Source organism: Martes martes (genome assembly GCF_963455335.1).
Source record: "Martes martes genome assembly, chromosome: 12".
Classification (NCBI taxonomy): Eukaryota; Metazoa; Chordata; class Mammalia; order Carnivora; family Mustelidae; genus Martes; species Martes martes.
The window spans coordinates 44,030,309-44,050,011 of record NC_137900.1 but is presented as its reverse complement, the minus strand read 5'-3'; the positions used below and the strand labels follow the sequence as shown (position 1 = coordinate 44,050,011).

General features: G+C 36.7%; 1 protein-coding gene across 1 annotated transcript in view; it reads right to left on the bottom strand.

Annotated features, from left to right (window-relative positions):
- CCDC171 (coiled-coil domain containing 171) overlaps positions 1-19,703 on the bottom strand; it is a 295,661-nt gene that overhangs the window by 140,377 nt on the left and 135,581 nt on the right. Inside the window, exons 17-18 of the mRNA XM_080819723.1 lie at positions 13,117-13,621; positions 11,608-11,724 (exon numbers count right to left, since the gene is read on the bottom strand). Coding sequence (XP_080675849.1) covers positions 11,608-11,724; positions 13,117-13,621 — 622 coding nt within the window. The remainder of the gene's footprint in view (positions 1-11,607; positions 11,725-13,116; positions 13,622-19,703) is intronic.

The following is a 19,703-nucleotide window of genomic DNA, read 5'->3' as shown; positions in this document are numbered from 1 at the left end:
TCTTTAAAAGAAAAAAAAAAGAAATGGGCAGAAGGCATGAACAGACATTTCTCCAAAGAAGACATACAAATGGCCAGGAGACACATGAAGAAATGCTCCACATCACTCGGCATCAGGGAAATACAAACCACAACTGCAATGAGATACCACTCATTCACACCGATCAGGATGGCTAAAATTAACAAGTCAGGAAACGACAAATGTTGGAGAGAATGCAGAGATAGAGGAACCCTCCGACACAGTTGGTGGGAATGCAAGCTGGTACAGCCATTCTGGAAAACAGTATGGAGGTTCTGCAAATGAAATTGGACCGTAGAGCTACCCTACGAGCCAGGAATCGTAGGGTAGCACCACTAGGTATTTACCCAAAGGATACAAACGTTGTGATCTGAAGGGGCACGTGCACCCAAATGTTTATAGCAGCAATGTCCACAATAGCCAAACTATGGAAAGAACCCAGATGTCTATCAACAGATGAATAGATAAGGAAGATGTGGTGTGTGTGTGATGTACACACACGCACATACACAATGGCATTTTACTCAGCTATCAAAAAGGATGAAATCTTACCATTTGCAGTAACATGGTTGGAACTAGAGCATACTATGCTGACTGAAATAAGTCACTCAGAGAAAGAAACTTATCATATGATTTCCCTCATATTGGAATTTAAGAAACAAAACAGAGGATCATTGGGGAAGGGAGAGAAAAATAAAACAAGGTGAAATCAGAGAAGGAGACAAACCATAAGAGACTCTCAATTATAGGAAACAAATTGAGGGTTGCTGAGGAGAGTTGGGTAGGGGAATGGGGTAACTGGGTGATGGGCATTAAGGAGGGCACGTGACAATGATAAGCAGTGGGTGTTACATGCAACTGATGAATAATTGAACTCTATATCTGAAATTAATAATACACTATATGTTAATTAATTGAATTCAAATAAGATTAAAATACCAAGAAAAATTAATTTTTAATGGTATGTCAAAAGTTATTTTTTATGTTTTTTAAAAATTTTTAAAATTTATTTATTTGTCAGAGAGACAGAGGGAACAAACAGGGAGAGCAGCAGGCAGAGGGAGAAGCAGGCTCCCCACTGAATAGGGAGCCCAATGTGGACTTGATCCTGAGACACTGGAATCATGACCTCAGCCAAAGGCAGATGCTTAACCAACTTCGCCACCAGGTGCCCCAAAAGTTATTCTTTCTAAATAAACAAGATAGTGGCTCATCATTTTAGGAAATTTTCAGGTATATCAAAGTAACAAAATTTTCACAAAGAGACTTTAAAAGCAAAAAATCAACTATAATTAAAATTAATGAGTAGAAGTTTTTTACTATTTCATAGAAACAAATTTGTGTGGGCACTAACCACTCTGAAAGGTGAAATTAAGTGACAATATAATTCTACAAGGCATTCTTCTGAATTTTTAAGAAGTGGAAAAGAGGCATTCCTGATTGCTGACTCTCAAGGAATTACAGAAAGAACACTAAAATAATTTATGCTCTGATGAGTGAGAAGTGCTTTTGTGACATACTTTACATTATACAGTATAGAGTAGGATAAATTCCACACTAAATAAATGAAGAAACAAAAAAATCCTCTAGTGACATAGTGGTAGAATTATTTGTGTAATGATAAGAAATAAGAGATAAAAATAAGGTCACTGAAATTTCTCATGTCTACACTTGTCTAAACTGTTTAAATGTTTGCTACATTTAACAAATTTCTGTTTATGTAAAATACATTTGTTAATCACTTTCCCTCTATTTAATAGCATGTGTCTTTTGAGAAAGAAGAAGACCCTACTGGACTTTTTCCAATAGCAAAAGCGATATCATACATTTAAGGTTAAAATATTTAAAACAAATTCATAAAGAATTGTTTTGATCAGTAATTTTAAACCTGTGAGTGACAGATCTTGGGGCAGGGGTAGGGGAGGCTGAAGAATTGTTTCAAGGGTTTCATCACTTTTAACTAAAGCAACCACTGCCATCTTGACCTTTATTTAGCCCTAAAAAAATATATGGCATGAATAATATATGACCATGATGTTGTGGGTAATAAAATTAAAAGTCCTTTAAAACATTATCAAAGTCAACTGCTACTAAAAATACAACTATCATGTGGGAAGAGAGCAGTCTACAATATGTCTTCTTATCAAAATGGAGTCCTCACACTTAGAAAGATTGAGAAACACTCCTTTAACGAAAATGGGGATTCATGAGTAATGATTTAATTAATACATACGTAATACATAACTATTTAATTTAATCATAATGTTGCTCATGAGTATAATATTAATAACAATGAGTAATATAATAAAAAATTAACAAATGTTAATCGTGAGTAATGCTAATGCCTTATATTCAAACTCAGCTCCACAGACTTGGGAATATTTTGTCATCCTGGACATCTCCATCTCCCTTACCATCTCCCCACATCCCATCCTGAATATTTCTCCAGTCTATTCAATGTTCTCTGTGATCATGACTGTATCTCATCTGTATTCTTGCTAGAGTCTCCCTACTCTTCTTCAGTGTTTCCCTTCTTCAACTCATCCTCCACCATAGACAAAGTGTCTTCTAAAACACAAATCAAGGGGCCCCTGGGTGGCACAGTTGGTTGAGGATCTGACTCAATTTTGCCTCATCTCATGTTCATGAGAACCAGCCCCGTGTTGGGCTCCGTGCTGGGTGTGGAGTTTGCTTCACATTCTCTCTCTCCCTTTCCCTGTGCCCCTAACCCCCCACCTCCACTTGCATACACACGCATGCATTCTCTCTATATATAAAATAAAATAGGATCTTTTCACAACTGCTGCTTTTAAGCCTGGGTGAAGATCTAGGAATAAATTTCAAATTCCTTAAAATATGCCCACTAAGGCCCTACATGATCTGATCCCTGCTTACTTTTCCAGGAACACTTTTCACTGTTAACCCTCTTATAGGCAACTCTTTTCAAGTGACACCAACACATCACAATCTTAGACCAAAAATAATGTTTCTGTCTCCAAACCACTAATAATTTGGGAAATACGAATGTGGACATTATTTTCAAACATGGGAGGCAATCATTATGGCAAGATGTACAAAGCAATGTTCTAACTAAAAAACAAAACAAAACAAACAAACAACAAGAACAACAAAACAACTATGAAAATAGCTCAGAATATTATAAGCAAAAGCAACGACAGGAGGCGCCTGGGTGGCTCAGTCACTTAAGCTGCTGCCTTCGGCTCAGGTTATGATCTCAGGGTCCTGGGATTGAGCCCCGCATCAGGATCCCTGCTCAGCGGAGAGCCTGTTTCTCCCTCCCCCTCTGCCTGCTGCTCTGCCTACTTGTACTCTCTCTCTCTCTGTGTCAAAAAAATAATAATAAAAATAATAATAATAATAATGACAGAATTTGTCTTACCATATTTTAAAATGTCAAGATGTACATATGAAAAGAGTAGCATGATACTGGTTTTAGAAGAGATAGGGAGGGATACCTGGGTGGCTCAGTTGTTAAGCAAACTGCCTTTGGCTCAGGTCATCATCTTGGGAGTCCCAGGATCAAGCCCCGTGTCAGGCTCCCCTCTCAGTGGGGAATCTGCTTCTCCCTCTAACCCTCCCCTCACTCACGCTCTCTCTCTCTCATCCTCTTTCTCTCAAATAAATAAATAAGATCTTAAAAAAGAAAAATAGAAGAGAAAGGAAAAAAAATGGAATAGACCAGAGAGATAGCAAATACATCCAAGAACATATAACAGTAGTTTAAGATACGCTAAATGACATATTTAATGTCATTATGGTGACTGAATTGAAAAGTATTGCAACAAGCTGATCATCTGGACAAAAATTAATCTTAATAATTTCCTCATTACTTAAACCAAAAATAACTCCAGATAAATCCAAGATTTAACATAAAAATTGAAACTACTAGACTATATTGCTTGGAGCACTGGGTGTGGTGCATAAACAATGAACCTTGGAACATTGAAAAAATAAAATTAAATTTAAAAAAAAAAGAAAATACTAGACTAAAGTATGAGCAATTCAACCTTGAGGTAAGGCTAACCTTTTTAAGTAAATCACCAACAGAAAAAGCACAAAGTAAATACTTAATAATTTAGCTATATAAAAATTAAAATACACAAAACTAAAATACAAACTGCAAAATTATTGACATGAAAAATTATTTAGATGATACAGAGCAAAGTGTTAACACATGTGATACACAAGTTCTTATAACTCCATAAGAAAAAACACATATCCCCATATGTAAATGTAATGAGATAATTGTAAAAGAGTATGAATAAATGTAGAACAAATGAAAAAATTTGCAACCTAACAATAAAAATGCAAATAAGTAATAATATAGTTTCTTTTGCCTTTCAAATTAATAAAGATGAGAAAGATTGTCAAAATTTAATGTGCCCAAAGGCATTATGGGGAAACCATTCCTCTCAGTACTGTTCATTGGAATGTGAGGCAAGACAACTTTCATGAAAGCCCCACTGGTGATTCTTTCCAAATGTAAAATATGCAACCTATTTCTCAAGCATTTAGCTGAGGAAATAACTGTGCAAACATAAATTGTTTTTGCACAAACATGTTAATTACATCACAGTTCATTATAGTATTGCTTAAAATCATGGATAATTTTAAGAAAAGACACCAATATCCACCAATAGAGAATTCAGAGTCAACTACAGTACATATAAACAGTGGGGTGGCATGTGGCCAAATACAATCAACAAGGTATACCTCCTTTATCGACATGGAAACGCATTTAATTGTCCATTGAATAGAAAAAAATTACAATGAGGCATGACTGTGTGATTCCTTCATGTGAAACTGTGTGTGTCTGTGTGCGTCCAAGTTTGTACACATGTATGGGTGATCTGGACAACCTGCACACAGAGTAGCTCATATATAGAAAGATACCATGTTAGGCAATAGGGATGGGAAACCTCTAACACTGATTAAGAATCAATAGCTCTTGTTTCTATCTGTATTATTTATAAATAACACTAAAGAAATAAATGCCCAATAACAGGACAATCCAAAAACATATCTCAACTCGGACAAGTAATATTTGGGGGAATGATTAGAAGACAGCAAATTTTGCTGAAATAGATGCTCAGTAAGTACTTATTGAATGGGTGAAAAAACTGATGCTATGAAGATAGAAGGAACTTAAGTAACTTCATGTTGGGGTTTTTTCCCCCAGTTTTATCAAGAAAACATTGACATATGTCACTGTATAAGTTTAAGACAAACAACATGATGATTTAATTTACATAGAGTGTGAAATAATTACCAAAATAGGTTTAGGTAACATCCATCATAATTTTTTATGTCAATAATTGTATCAATAGTTCTTAAAATAATTTTTATTTCATATACTATTTTAACAACATTATTCACAAATATATCCTATGAAAGTTGTGACACTGGAATTTCACATAGTCATGGACACTTCCAATAATAAATTATCCTTCAAAAACTGTTCTTAAAAATTATGACAGGCATATAAATTTTAATTTAAAAAGAAAATATCAGTTCACTATAAAATTCTTTCAACTTTCCTATGCACCTGAAATTTTTGATAACAAAATGTTTGAAAAAATATGGGAACATGCAAAGGTAATAATATAAAAGAAAATCACAAAACAGAAGAAAATCTGATAAATTAAATGTGGGTCCCCCCAAAGAGACACTTGCAGCTGAAATACCAAAAATGATACATACTTGTTTCAATTTCAAATATAAGTGAAGTTACGTAAATGACAAAGTCCTCTAAGTTACTTCTTCTCAAACTTCATTGTGCCTATAAATCATCTGAGGACCTTACAAAAATGTAGAATCTGACTGAACAGCTCTGGAGTGGAGTCTGAGATCATACATTTCTAACACATTCCCCATAAATACTGATGCTGCTGGTCCACAGACCACACCTAAAGTAGGAATGCTCACTTTATTATTCTTCAGGATTCAATAAAACTTTCATTTTAAAATACCAATGACTACTTATTAACAGAAATATCTTTACTTATTGCTTTGAACTTCCTAAGTGTGAAACCTCATTGTTACACCGAATACAACCCAGATTTCTGAGTTTTGCCTGAAAGAGTTGCTATGACCTCCACAAAGTTAACTCGAACAATGAAAAGAAACTTCTGAATAGTAATAGCAGGGGCACGTACACTTGGGTCATCCATCTTCCGGATAATTATGATTCAGTTATAGAGGGAATGTGTAACAAAATGTATGAACATTCTATTCATATCTATCTACTATATTTATTCAGAGATATTTCCAGGCAAATCAGCACATTTGTTTCTATCTTGAGAAATTCAGTCTGGACCAGACATATGAAATGTTGAGCTATCTAAAGAGTTCTTTAGTCCATTTCCATAATGATTGATAGCCCAGCCCTTCGGTGGAAGTAACATTCTCCCCTGTTTGAGGTAAATGATCTCTTGCAGGCTCACCATTTGGACACCTGGAAGAGGTAATTTATCTCAAGTGAGCAAACACTTTAATGAAAGCAAGAAGGTTGCCACCTGTCCAGTATTTACAGAGGCAACATGGAAACTGAGGTCTCTGCCCACTGCTATAAATACATCCTCAAAGTTTAAGAAGGTAGCAGAAGCAACCACCTTTAGCACTTTCTGAGCAGTAAATTCAAGCTACTATTATTGAACTTCACACTTCATGAAAGAAATAAAGTAATATTCCGGCTTGCGTGAGCTATCAGAACACACACACACACACCCCACACAAAACAGATAAAACAACAAACATTTATTGGACAATCACATATATAAGAGACTTGACTAAGAACGTTACATTCACACCTAACAACCCTTAAACTAGGAAATTTTCTTAGCCAAATTCTACAGACGAAGATATTGAGGCTGAAAGGGATTAAGTACCTTTCCCTGTATCACACACAAAGTAAGCAATGGGACCTAGTTTCAAATCTAGAGCCCAAGTTCTTAATTCATTCTATGCTACGTATTCAACATGTATAATCTCAGATAATTTTAAAGTTTTCTCTCCTATATAATGAATGGTATGGGTACAATTCAGAACGTGGTCTAAAAAGGGAAGTACCTAAAAAGAGTATTTTTAAAAAGAATAATTTACTGACTTTTTTTTAACCTTAGAACAAAGATAAAACAAGAAGAAATTCCGGTACTATTTAATATATTAAAAGCTATTATTGGATATTGACATAGATGTACCAGTTTTCCCGGGGCTAAGAAAACAAAAAAAAAGGGACACTGATACCATCAATATGTCATCCTGACATGTAAAATGGCTTAAATTTTCAGCAAGTTCTTCAAAAAGAAAATGGAAGTAGGAAAGAACAGAAAAGAAAAAACACAGCTCTAAGAAATAACTTCTTTCATTTCAGGATTTTCAGATTATTTCCTTAATAAACCTTCCCAAGATTTTGGCATTTCAATATTCCACTTGGTTGAAAAAATTAAGACACTACTCATAATATTAGGTGATTCAAGAGACAATGAATCAATTACAAATCAAAGCTGAAATGATATTCCTGACACCTGCCCTATGATGAAAAGATCCTCTTATGAAATGGGTAAACAAATTATGAAATGCCCAACTGATAAATATTACCCAAATACTAAAAATCATTCCCTAGAAGAAGAAGAAAATCCTTTAAAACTATGACTGTTTTTGAAGCTAACACTATGACAGCACACCATAAGTGAAACACAGCATCATTTCTGTGATTTCTTGCCAAAAATGCATAAACTGAATCTAATCATGAGGAAACATCAAACAAATCAAAATGGAAGGGTATCCTACAAAAATCAGCCTGTAATCTTCAAGATCATGATGGTCAAGGAAAGACTGGAGAACTTTTCAGTGTTGGGAGAGATTAAAGAAAGATGACTTAATGTAACACATAATTCTAAACCAGATCCTTTGGCTCTAAAAGACATGGTTGGTTTGGACAACTAAGGAAAGTCGAAGGGGGTGCGAATGGTTTCTTAACATTGATCACATCCCTCTGGTTACGTAGAAGAATGTCCTGCTTGAAATACACACTGAAATATGAGAAAGTAATGGGCATCACGTCCGCTTCTTGCTCTCAATTATTTAGCAAAAGGAAAGGCCTCTGTCGTGTACTTGCAACTTTTCTGTTAAGTTTGAAGTTATTTCAAAATGATTTTTAAACGCAGGGCACCTGGGTGGTTCAGTCAGTTAAGCCTCCGACTCTTGATCTCAGTTCAGGTCTTGATCTCAGGGTGGTGAGTTCAAGCCCCGCAATAACAATAATTTTTAAATGCAAATATAAAACACTACGTGGCCTATAGTAACATTTTTTATCATTTGTTAGTCTGTTAGTAGATGGATGAGTGGGTGGCAGAAAGGAAGGGGGAAGGATAAGGAGAAGAAATCATAGATAGAGAGACAGAGAGAGATAAAACAGATTAGAAGAACACACAGAAAATAATCAGTAGTCTAAAAATGTGTACAGGCAGGGTCTCCTGGGTGGCTCAGTGGGTTAAAGCCTCTGCCTTCAGCTCAGGTCATGATCCCAGGGTCCTGGGATCGAGCCCCGCATCGGGCTCTCTGCTCAGCAGGGAGCCTGCTTCCCCCTCTCTCTCTGCCTGCCTCTCTGTCTACTTGTGATCTCTGTCAAATAAATAAACAAAATCTTAAAAAAAAATGTGTACAGGCAGAAGTGTGTATGTCTATTCATTAATGTAATACACTACTTTCATGATGAGATGGGTGGTAAGGAAACAGTTTTTTTAGTGCCCACTATATGCCAGATACTATACAAAATGTTCAACAAGTATTACCTCATTATACCCTCATAAAAATCAGGAAGATAGTACTATCTCCATTTTTAGGTAAAGAGTCTGAGGCCTAGTAAAGTGAAACCAACTTGCCTAATTTCACACAACTAATAACTAGCAGAGCTGGATACAAAATAAAATCTGCCTTGTTCAAAGCTAATGCTCTTTCTACTATACGATAATGCTTACCATATATTTAAGTTATTCATACATTTATAAACTCAACGTGACTACGTAAGCTGTTATAGCTTTACATCTATTGCCTTCATTATTATCTGTTAATAACCTCTCATGTACTTTAAGTGTCTGAGAATTTTTGCCCAGGCTTTCTGCTAAAATATCTGAAATTTCTACTACTGGAACACATATAAAAATGAAAACACATTACCTGGAAAAGGTAATATAGTAACCCATCATCATGTTTTGAATGAATTATTCTATAAGACCAGCTTGTTAAGTCATCTCTGCAAAAGGTACACACTGATCATTTTTGTACTGGTCCAACAATAACTCAATTATTTGCCTGTCCAATTATATTCTTCCATATACTCTTCTGGACTTTAATACATCAATTATCCTCCCTCCTCTTAGCAACTATCACTTTCTCTTCCCTAAGTACTTAGTGTTCTTTAGCCAACAACATTTAAAGCCTTTCCCTAAAATAAGTTTCCCTGAACTTGCCCTTTTCTCAAGCCATTAGAGGCAAAACCAGATTCTAACATCAGAGGCAGCTGTTCCTGGCAGTAGATAAGCATTCAAAGACACACCACCCTCCATCTACCTTCCACTTGTTAAGTCTTACCTACACATATTTTTATCAGGGTCTCAAATAACCATAGTGTCAATATTTGAACTTTAAAATGTTGCAATAGTCCACTTTTGGAAAATGTGCTCAGGGAGATCATTGAGATTATAGAGGTTTTATAAAACCTCTATAATCTGGGGCACCTGGTGGCTCGGTCAGTTGAGCGTCCGCCTTCGGCTCAGGTCATGGTCCCAGGGTCTTGGCATCGGGGTCCACATAGGGTTCCCTGCTGGGTGGGGAGTTTGCTTCTCTGTCTCCCTCTGCCCTTCCCCCTTCCATCCTCCACCCCCGTTTGTGCTTGCTCAAGCTCTCTCGCCTCTCTCTCAAACAAATAATTTTTATAAGTTTATAATCTGATCCCATGCCAAGGACCTACCTGTTTCCTCACTATTCCCCAATATAGTTGTAATAGAAAATATATTTTAGTCCTCACCACGTATAAGCCAGCGGTGTGAGGCATGGATCTCCTTTCCATCTCCTGAATGTCCTCTTCCCATTCTGTGCTTATTCCCGCTGCTGCAGTCCTGCTTAAGTGCTGCCCTCCATCTGGATGCCATCCCTCTTCTGTAACTTACTGTCTATCATTCTAGGCCTAGCTGAGGCCTTCAGATAAGGCTCCCAGAAGGCTTCCCAATACTAGTAAGTCCACTCTGAGCTGCATCTCGTATGCATCTTTTTATCTTACACTCAAAGCCAGTATTTCCTCATGCAATCCTTGATTACATTCTGCCTAAAGTTGTTCTAAGTTGTCAATCTTGTTCTATAATCATTGTGCATATTTTCTAGAGGTCCAAATTCAAGTCATATTTTTCTTTTATCTCCCAAGTATATACAACACAGTGATAAGGAAAAATAAAGTAATGATATAAACAGAATTATAGCTTAAGAAACCAATCTATTTTAACTGTCCGCATACCTACAAAGAATATGATGAACACAAATAATCTGTATTTTAAACTAAGTCCAAAAACTTTCATTAAGTTCTTTCAAGACTGTTAATTTTGCTCTGAACCTGTAGTGCCAAAATGATTAAAATACATTTATTTAGACTTCTATTTCAGACTTCAAATCCACTACATTGAGGTTTTGCCAAAATACTAGAGATGCATATTGCTTACCAACACCAATGGCCACAACTTAAAAATAATCTTTGAATTTTGTTTCCTACTCTTAAGAACCTAGATTTAGATAGGTGAAATCGTAATAAATTATCTGCATGTATATAGCAGACTTGTTTAAAGAATTAAACTACATCCTAAATTATCATTTCATTAATGCTTACGACATTCCATTAAGCAGGCAAGTGTTACCAAATCCATTATTTTTACTGTTAATGTGTATGAAGTGACCATAATTAGTCCAATGACATAAATTAACCAGTAGGTAACTGTATGCTATTCTTCAGAAATTAGTTTTCCTTGAATCTTTTATACAAACATATCCTGCAATCTGAGACCATGAAAAAAAAACTTAGACCTTTGGAAATCACTGATTCCATGCTTGGTGGAAAGAACTGACTATTCAAATTCACTCTATTTAAAATCAATTCAGAAAACATCACCAAATGAGAAAAGTTTTCTACTGGTTCTGTTATTACTCAATCTTCTAAAATGTATAGCTAGAAATAGAAATAAAGAAAGACTAAAACATTTGCAAGAACATTATGACTTAATAAAAGAGCTAATGAGATTTCCATGGGAAAATCAGATCACAAAGGGAAAAAATAAGGTGGATACATTCACGAGAAATGTCACTTAATTTCCCCATAAATTAAGACAAAATTACCCACCAAAATTTACAGTAATTCTCTACATCATTAGAGATTTAATAATTTCTTTGTACTTGAACAAAAGAAAGATGAAAACAAATATATTTTCTTCCTAGATGGTTTATTAGGATTTGTACCATAAAGCATCTCTAGACATTTGCTTTTAAGCATATTTCACAAGGACATAGAAGAGGGAGTTGTACCTGTTTTACTAATGACTTCCTGTAACTCAGCCATAGAGGTGACTATTGCCGCTAAAAGGTCCGAACTGGTAAGCCAGCTGAGTGCTTGCAAACAACGTAACTGCTCCTTCTGATGCTCTGCAAAAAAAGAAAGAAATCCATTTTGCAATGCTACAAACATTTAAAATCCATGTTTAAACTTCATAGCTACATTTGGTTATTTAAGAAATAGATCAAAACTTATAGACAGAACTTTGCCTAGTGTGGAAAAGTCTACAAAAAAATGCTAGATTTGACTGAGAATTTATTTATCTATTATATAAATTAAGTGAAGTCGAGAGAGAGAGAGAGAGAGAGAGAAAGAAGATGGGGCACCTGGGTGGCTCAGTCAGTTAAGCATCTGACCCTTGATTTCAGTTCAGGTCATGATCTCAGTCAGGGTTGTGAAATTGAGCTCCACATAGGGCTCCACGCTGGGCATGGGGCCTGTTTAAGACACTCTTTCCTTCTCTCCTACCATCCCTCTTTAGTCCACCCCACCCCCGCTCATACACTCTCACTCCCTCTCTCTTTCTCAAAAATAGAGAGAGGAAAAGTTTTCTTTAGTTCTGCTTAAATTACTTAATGGCTTGATTTTTAAAAGTTAAAAATTGAAATCATTGCTTCCTCAGAATAATCAAGCACTTAAAAAAAAGTTAACTGGAAAATTTACATTCATCTCATTTTCATTCAATTCCTCAATAGATGTTTAACTCTGATCATTTTATACTGATTCATAGAAAGTGAAAATAAATTTTACTGGTAATTAATTTTACATAGGGCAGAGTCTCTGGATTGACTTAATTGAAAAATCACGATATAGACTCTACACTTTACTGTGAAAAGAGCATTCAAATATAATAAAGCTAAAAATGTATATATAATGAAGTTGAAATTAATTTGCCACTTCCTTTATGCATAAATATACATTTACCCATACACATATACATATCTACATACACATGGGAGTATGTTACATAATTTGATATATTAAATGCTTTTTTTAAGTTTTTACATAATAGCTAAACATAGTCACATTGTACGTGACTTACATTCAACTTAGTTTTTTTTTTTTTTTAAAGATTTTATTTATTTATTTGACAGAGAGAGATCACAAGTAGGCAGAGAGGCAGGCAGAGAGAGAGGAGGAAGCAGGCTCCCTGCCGAGCGAGAGCCCGATGCGGGGCTCGATCCCAGGATCCTGGGATCATGACCTGAGCCAAAGGCAGAGGCTTTAACCCACTGAGCCACCCAGGCGCCCCTTAGTTTTTTTTTTTTAATATTTTATTTATTTGACAGAGATCACAAGTAGGCAGAGAGGCAGGCAGAGAGAGAGGAAGAAGCAGGCTCCCCGCGGAGCAGGGAGCCCGATGCAGGGCTTGATCCCAGGACCCTGGGATCATGACCTGAGCTGAAGGCAGAGGCCTTAACCCACTGAGCCACCCACGTGCCCCTCAACTTAGATTTTTTAAAAAGCATAAATGATCTTACTCGGAAATTTCTGTTTGTCTTTGGGCTCTCCTGTACACACTAACATGCCTATGCCTTCTTTGAAGCTCTCCATCCAGGTAAAAAGAGAGGCACACGATTGGCCCAAAATCTTGAGCCTATTTGCTGCCAAAATTGCAATAACACCTTTCCGGAATACACGTATCAATCCTTTGAATGGTTTTTTCTTTGTCTTGGCTTCCTCTTGCTTCTTTTCGTCTACACTTGACAAAGCCTGGGCTAGAGTTCTGACTTCCAGTTTGAACAACTCAAAGGTGTTGACCTGCTCCTGGAGAAAATCTCTCTGTGTAGATAAGGCACATGACCGGCTGTAGAGAGGATATAAGGCACCAGCCATCAATGCACAGGCTGCCAGCAACGATGTTTGTTCCCTCTGAGTCTGCGACAACATGTTTTTGAAGCGTGAATTTTCAAGAACCAACTGCTCATGGGACCTCTCAATACGATTCAATTTTTCCATATTTTTTTCAGCAATTTCTTGAAATTTCTGTAAGAAGTCAAACAAAATATTGGAAACAAGTAGGCATTTGATTACTTCTCCAGAAAGAAAACACACTTTCGTTGACAACTTCTTCAAGAGATCCATGTTCAAAATAGCCAAAAATACGTATGACAGAGCAACAATGGGCCAAACAGCTTAGATCTAAGTGTGCACACTGATTTTTAAGTCCTTGTACATAGAAGTCTCACATAAAATCAAACATGTAGGGGTGCCTGGGTGGCTCAGTGGGTTAAGCCACTGCCTTCGGCTCGGGTCATGATCTCAGGGTCCTGGGATCAAGCCCTACATCGGGCTTTTTGCTCAGCAGGAAGCCTGCTTCTCTCTCTCTCTCTCTGCCTGACTCTCTGCCTACTTGTGATCTTTCTCTGTCAAATAAATAAATAAAATCTTAAAAAAAAAAAAATTGAACATGTAAATTTGAAAGTACTTCATGAATTTCCTCTACACCTATGCATAAATGCACATATTAAGAAAAGGAAATTTCTCCTCTTCCATTCCTCACTAACTTTTATTTCCTGCTTTTAAACAGAAATTACACCACCAACAGAAGTTTTCCTATATGTGAAGACTTCACATTTTGTCAGAATAAGCAAAGGGTTAAATCAATAATACAACAAATAGCCTGCATGACTCAGTGGGTTAAGCCTCTGTCTTCAGCTCCCATCATGATCTCAGGGTCCTGGGATCGAGCCCTGCATTGGGCTTCCCGCTGAGTGGGGTGTTTGCTTCTTTCCTTCTCTCTTTGCCCTTCTCCCCCACCCAATGCCACATGCTCACGCTCTCCCTCTCAAATTAATAAAATCCCTTAAAAAAAAAAATACAACAAATGGCACTTGACTGCCATTTACTGGAATGAGGACGGACTAAATCGCAGGACAAACTCTCATTTCAGCTCTTTCTTACCTTCCCAAGACAGAACAAAAAACAAAGTATAGCTCCAGTGGTGGGAAGAAATACTAACTCTAAGCTGGGCCCCAGCAGTTCTCTGATCCTTTTTCCCTCATTTAAGGAACTTACAATCCAAAACAATTTTGAAACACAAAGAAATTTTAACTGCAGACAGCAAATTTTAATCGTTAGAAAATAAACTAGTTCTCTGTGAAATCTTATACCTAATCATTAAGGAACTACTGAGGTAGAGTAAATTTCAGAAGCTAACAGATCCCAATTTCCTTTACTGATTCATTTATCATTCAATGAACATTTATTGATTACTCACTAAATTCCATGTGCTAGAAAAACAGACAAGCAAATCAATTATTGTGGCATAATGCTATGATAAAACTATGCCAGATTGCCAGAGGTACACAAAGGGAGTTGGCATAAAATGATATTGACAGGTTTTTGGAGGGATATGACAAAGGTAGTGAGGTATTAAAAAAAAAAAAAGCTACTGATAAGGAAGCTAATCATAGCTATCCTAAGAATTGAACAATCAGAGTTGAAGAAAATAATACAAACTCTTGCTTACTCCTCAAGATTTGATATCAAAGCCTACGGCGGAAAATGTTGATTGGTGGTAGCCAAAAGAATTTAAACTTGTAGAAATATATTGCTGAGAAAAGTAACTCTTGGGCCAAATTCAACCCCAAAGCAAGGGGATGAGATTCCCAAAAGGCGCACAGTGAGTAGAAGGCCCTTGGACATACAGTCCTGAGTACGAAGGAGTAAAGGAAGTCCATGAGAAGCCACTCTCTGAAGGATTCAACTTCTTGAATGCTTTCCCTTGAGCAGGGGGAAAACTGTATTTTAGTTTTAAATGTTTTTATATTGTAATCCCCTTTACTTAATCCAACTCTTCTCTGAAGTCTGACCCAGCCATATCTATGGTGCTAGTGTGAAAAATAAAGGAACCAGGAAATAAAGGAACTGTGGCTTGCCCCAACCACATCTCCACCGATGGCCAAGCTGAGGTAGCAGGATTTCACCACTGGGACTGTGTTCCAGAGCTCCACACAATGACACTTGTAAAGGAAGTGGTGTCCCACTGGGAGCAGCTGAAAGAAGTGAGAAACTCTGAGAACTAGCTGAGTGGACCGCTTGGAAGCAGATGTGAGACACCCTTGTAAGGGTGGCAACCTTTAAGAAAAGGGAAAACTGACATAAACTATGGCTAAAGAAGGTAGGAAGACCAGTGAGTGGAAGAGGAAGAGCCAGAAAACAGGATAATGTATTCTAAGGAAGTGCAAAAAATTCAGAACGCCTGAAGAAAAGAGGAGAATGATGGAAAATTGACAAGTAGGCAAATAATAGATGATTAAGCTACGGAAGCCGTAAGATCCTGGTAGTCACTCTGCTTTAGTTAATGGGTGGGAGAATCAGAAATCTTAATAAGGACTACCAAGGGCAGCCAGGGAGATGTAGGGAGTGGGGATGAAAGGAGAGGAGGAAATAGAAATTACAGCAGTTAGTTCTGTATTTTCTCCACAGTCAATTCCATTAGTTCAAGTAGAGGGGAAAACAGGAAAATTCTAGGAAACCCAAGATAAAAGAGGCAGACTCACCAAAGCTAGGTAGTAGACATAAAATTAACCTAACTGGATTCCAGGAGGCTGCCAACTTACACATTCACAGTTCTCAAAGTCTCGAGAAGAAATGTGTTTTCAACAAAAAATACTTTTTTTGAACAAAAAAAAAATGAAGAGATATATTTGCTAACGATATTTTAAATATTACAAAATAATATGTGAAGTCATTGGTCAAAATCAAATGGGTTGTTGAAAGAGAGCTGAAAGTATGTTAACCCTACTGGAATTAAAATTTTTTAAATAAATAAAATAAAAATTAAAAAAAAAAATGAAAGAGAGCTGAAAGTAAACAAGCCCCTTCTGGAAAAGATTAAGCTAATTTTAGCACATGAGAGACCTCCAACTCTTCTCCCGTATACAGCTGGCCCACTTCAGGGTTGAAACTGAGAGAGTTTTAGCATGGCAGCCGGGAACTGGCGGTCCTGGGATGAGGATGACAGAGTAATCAAAACGTGGCGAGACGTGGATAAAGATCTGAAATAAACTTCCCAAAACACCCCATTTCTCTCGAAGAAGAGAAAACCAGGAATAAGCTGGAATGTTTTAAAAACAGAATTGGGATTCCGGACTAACACGGCCAGCTGTCATTTTCGGCTGCCTGGTAGAAGCAGGTGGCAATGCAAAAGAAGCAATATTTGAAGATCCTCATGTCATTCTGTGGCCCCCAAGTTTTGATCATTTGTAATGATTATACATTTAAAAGTGCTGACTACTAGTAATTACTACCATTATGGATGATTTCATGAGACGCCTATGATTTGTATTTTAAGAAAGAGATGCCATTCACAGATTGCTAAAACAATAAAAATAGGACTAAGAATACATATGAAGTCTGTTTATAAATAAAAATAAACAATCTCTAAATTCTACCTCTGAAACTAATAAAAATAAAATGAAATAAACATAAGGGTGTATATATCTTTTCAAAAAAATAAATTTTAAAACTAAAAATAAATAATCTCTAAATATTATTTAATTGTCTAATAATGCTGTTGTCCTCCATCATTCTTGGTTTAAGTAACTATAACCAAGATACCAGTTATCAGTTGTTATTGTTGTTTTTTTCAAAATCAACCACCAAGGAGCACTTGGGTGGCTCAGTCAGTTAAGCGTCTGACTCTTGGTTTCAGCTCAGGTCAGGATCTCAGGGTCTTCAAATCAAGCCTCATGGGCTCTGTGCTCAGCAGGAAGTCTTCTTGAGTTTCTTTCTCTCTCTACCTCTGCCCCTGCCCCCTGCACTCTCTCTCACTGAAATAAATAAGTAAATCTTCAAAACAAAAAAAAAATTAACCAGACCAATATTCAACTAGAATATCTAGATAACTTGAATTAATTAGCAGGGTGAATTAAAGATTAAAAAACAACGAAGTTAAATATTTAAATTTTTAAAGCTCTTATTGATGCATATTAAGTTAACAACACAAAAACCTCAATAACATTAATACTTAATGAGAGTTTTGTTCATTTCTTAACAATTATGTTTCTGCATCTTGACTGTCTCCACTGAGATCCAGAATCACAGGCTAAAATATCCTGTCCAGTACTGCTGATTTGCATCCTAAACATATCCAGAACAGTCCTCTTCATGTTAGTCCTACTAACATCCACCCAACCATTCCAAATAAAAAACTTTTTAGTCAGTCTTAATCCCTCCTTTCCCCCCACCCTCTACATTCCCAAATCAAAGCCATCCGCAAGTCCAGTTGGGTCTACCCGCAAAATCCTGATCCAGATCCTTCTCCACGGCGACCCATGCTAGTCCCAGCTCTTCACCCACAGCCACTCACGCTGCTACTGTCACATCAGGTGAGTCCAATCCTATTGTTTAACCTCTTTGTCTTTACTGAACCAAGGTTCTCTCCTCAAGTCCCAATACCCCCACATGCTGTCTGCTGCAAAGGTTTCCACCTTCTCCCAAGATCCTCAACCTGATGAAAAAGGAGAGAACAGTCTGCTCCTTTACTACTCAGACATGAGACTCACCACTTCTTCTCCCAATTGCACCATGTTCTCTAGCACCCCTGGGTCTTCCAACTCCCCTAACACTATTCAAATCCTAACAGTCTTCAGAGCCCATTTCAGGGTCTAGCTATTCCATGACGCCTTTCACTATAATCCTCACTCACACTGACCTGACCTTCTCTGAACTCAATTGTATCACGCGGGTATTTAATTCCTGTACCGCTACTTACTTATTTCATGTGTGTATATCTACTCTCCCTCCAATACAATAGAGGGCTAGTTCCTAGAAGCCAGGAAGCATTTACTGTAGTGCCTGTCACAATGCTCTGTACCCTGTAGGTATTTAGTAAATACTGAAAAAATTAAATAATCTTTTATAAGATGTTCTTTGGTGCTTAGAACAGTTTTTTGCTCATAATAGGCACTGAATATATACCCAATGTATAAAAAGCTTTAAAAATGTAAGGAGAAGAAAAATTGAAAAAAAGATATAATTTCCAAATATAATTTGGAACTTATCAACATGTCAGAATTCTGTTTTAAGATTAATTCTGATATTCCACAGGGACCTTGAGAAGTACTGCATTATTTACTGTGAATTATTCTTGAAGAACAAAGCTTGTTTGATGGTAATACTGGAAACAGCAATAAGAGCAATTTTCCCCTTAAAAAAAAAAGAGATTGAAGGCCAATATTTTTAAAGCAAATATAAGGAACATCACCTTCAAAGGGGACAAAAACATTCCTAACACTGAAATAACCTGCTCCTTAGTGTGTTTAATTTCAGGAATAACATTTGCAAACTCCTCCAAAACAACACTCTTATCTTGAAGAATTAAAAAAAAAAAAAAGAATATATAGTACGGATATCTTTTATACAGATTTCTTTGGCATACCAAAAATACTATATAATTTCACTAGCTTTCCTCTACTGTCTGATAAATTCAAAATGCCCCCAAAATGGGGAGGGTGGGGGTAGGGGGGAGATACCTTCTTTGCCTAATGAATCACGCACTTACTTCCTGAAATACACGGGCTCCAAGGGACACCTTACAGTGCTCCATGAACTCTGAGATTTGGGGCCAGAAATTAGATACTTCCCTAGGGAGTAAAATTATTTTTTATCACTTTTGCTTCCTGAGTTCTTATTCTTTATGTTGGCAAAAGACAAAATGTAAACCGGACATTCAATGATACACAGACATCAAAGGACTTCATTTTAAAATGTCTTATTTTTACAAGCTTCATACCTTGTTTTTTTATGCAACAGTAAAATTTTAAAACATAATAAATTCACCTGCTTATCTTATGATGCCAATGCTTCTCTGTTAAAAATAAAGCACATTTTGTGAAGAAAATGGAAGCCTCAAACCTTGCTGGTGGAGATGTTAAAATGAGGCAGCAGCTTTTGAAAACAGTTTGGCAGCTCCTTAAAAAAGTTAAATGTGGAGTTACCATATGACCTAGAAATTCCACTACCTGACCTTCATATAAATGTACTCAAATGCGGGACGTCTGGGTGGCTCAGTTGGTTAAGTGGCTGCCTTCGGCTCAGGTCATGATCCCAGGGTCCTGGA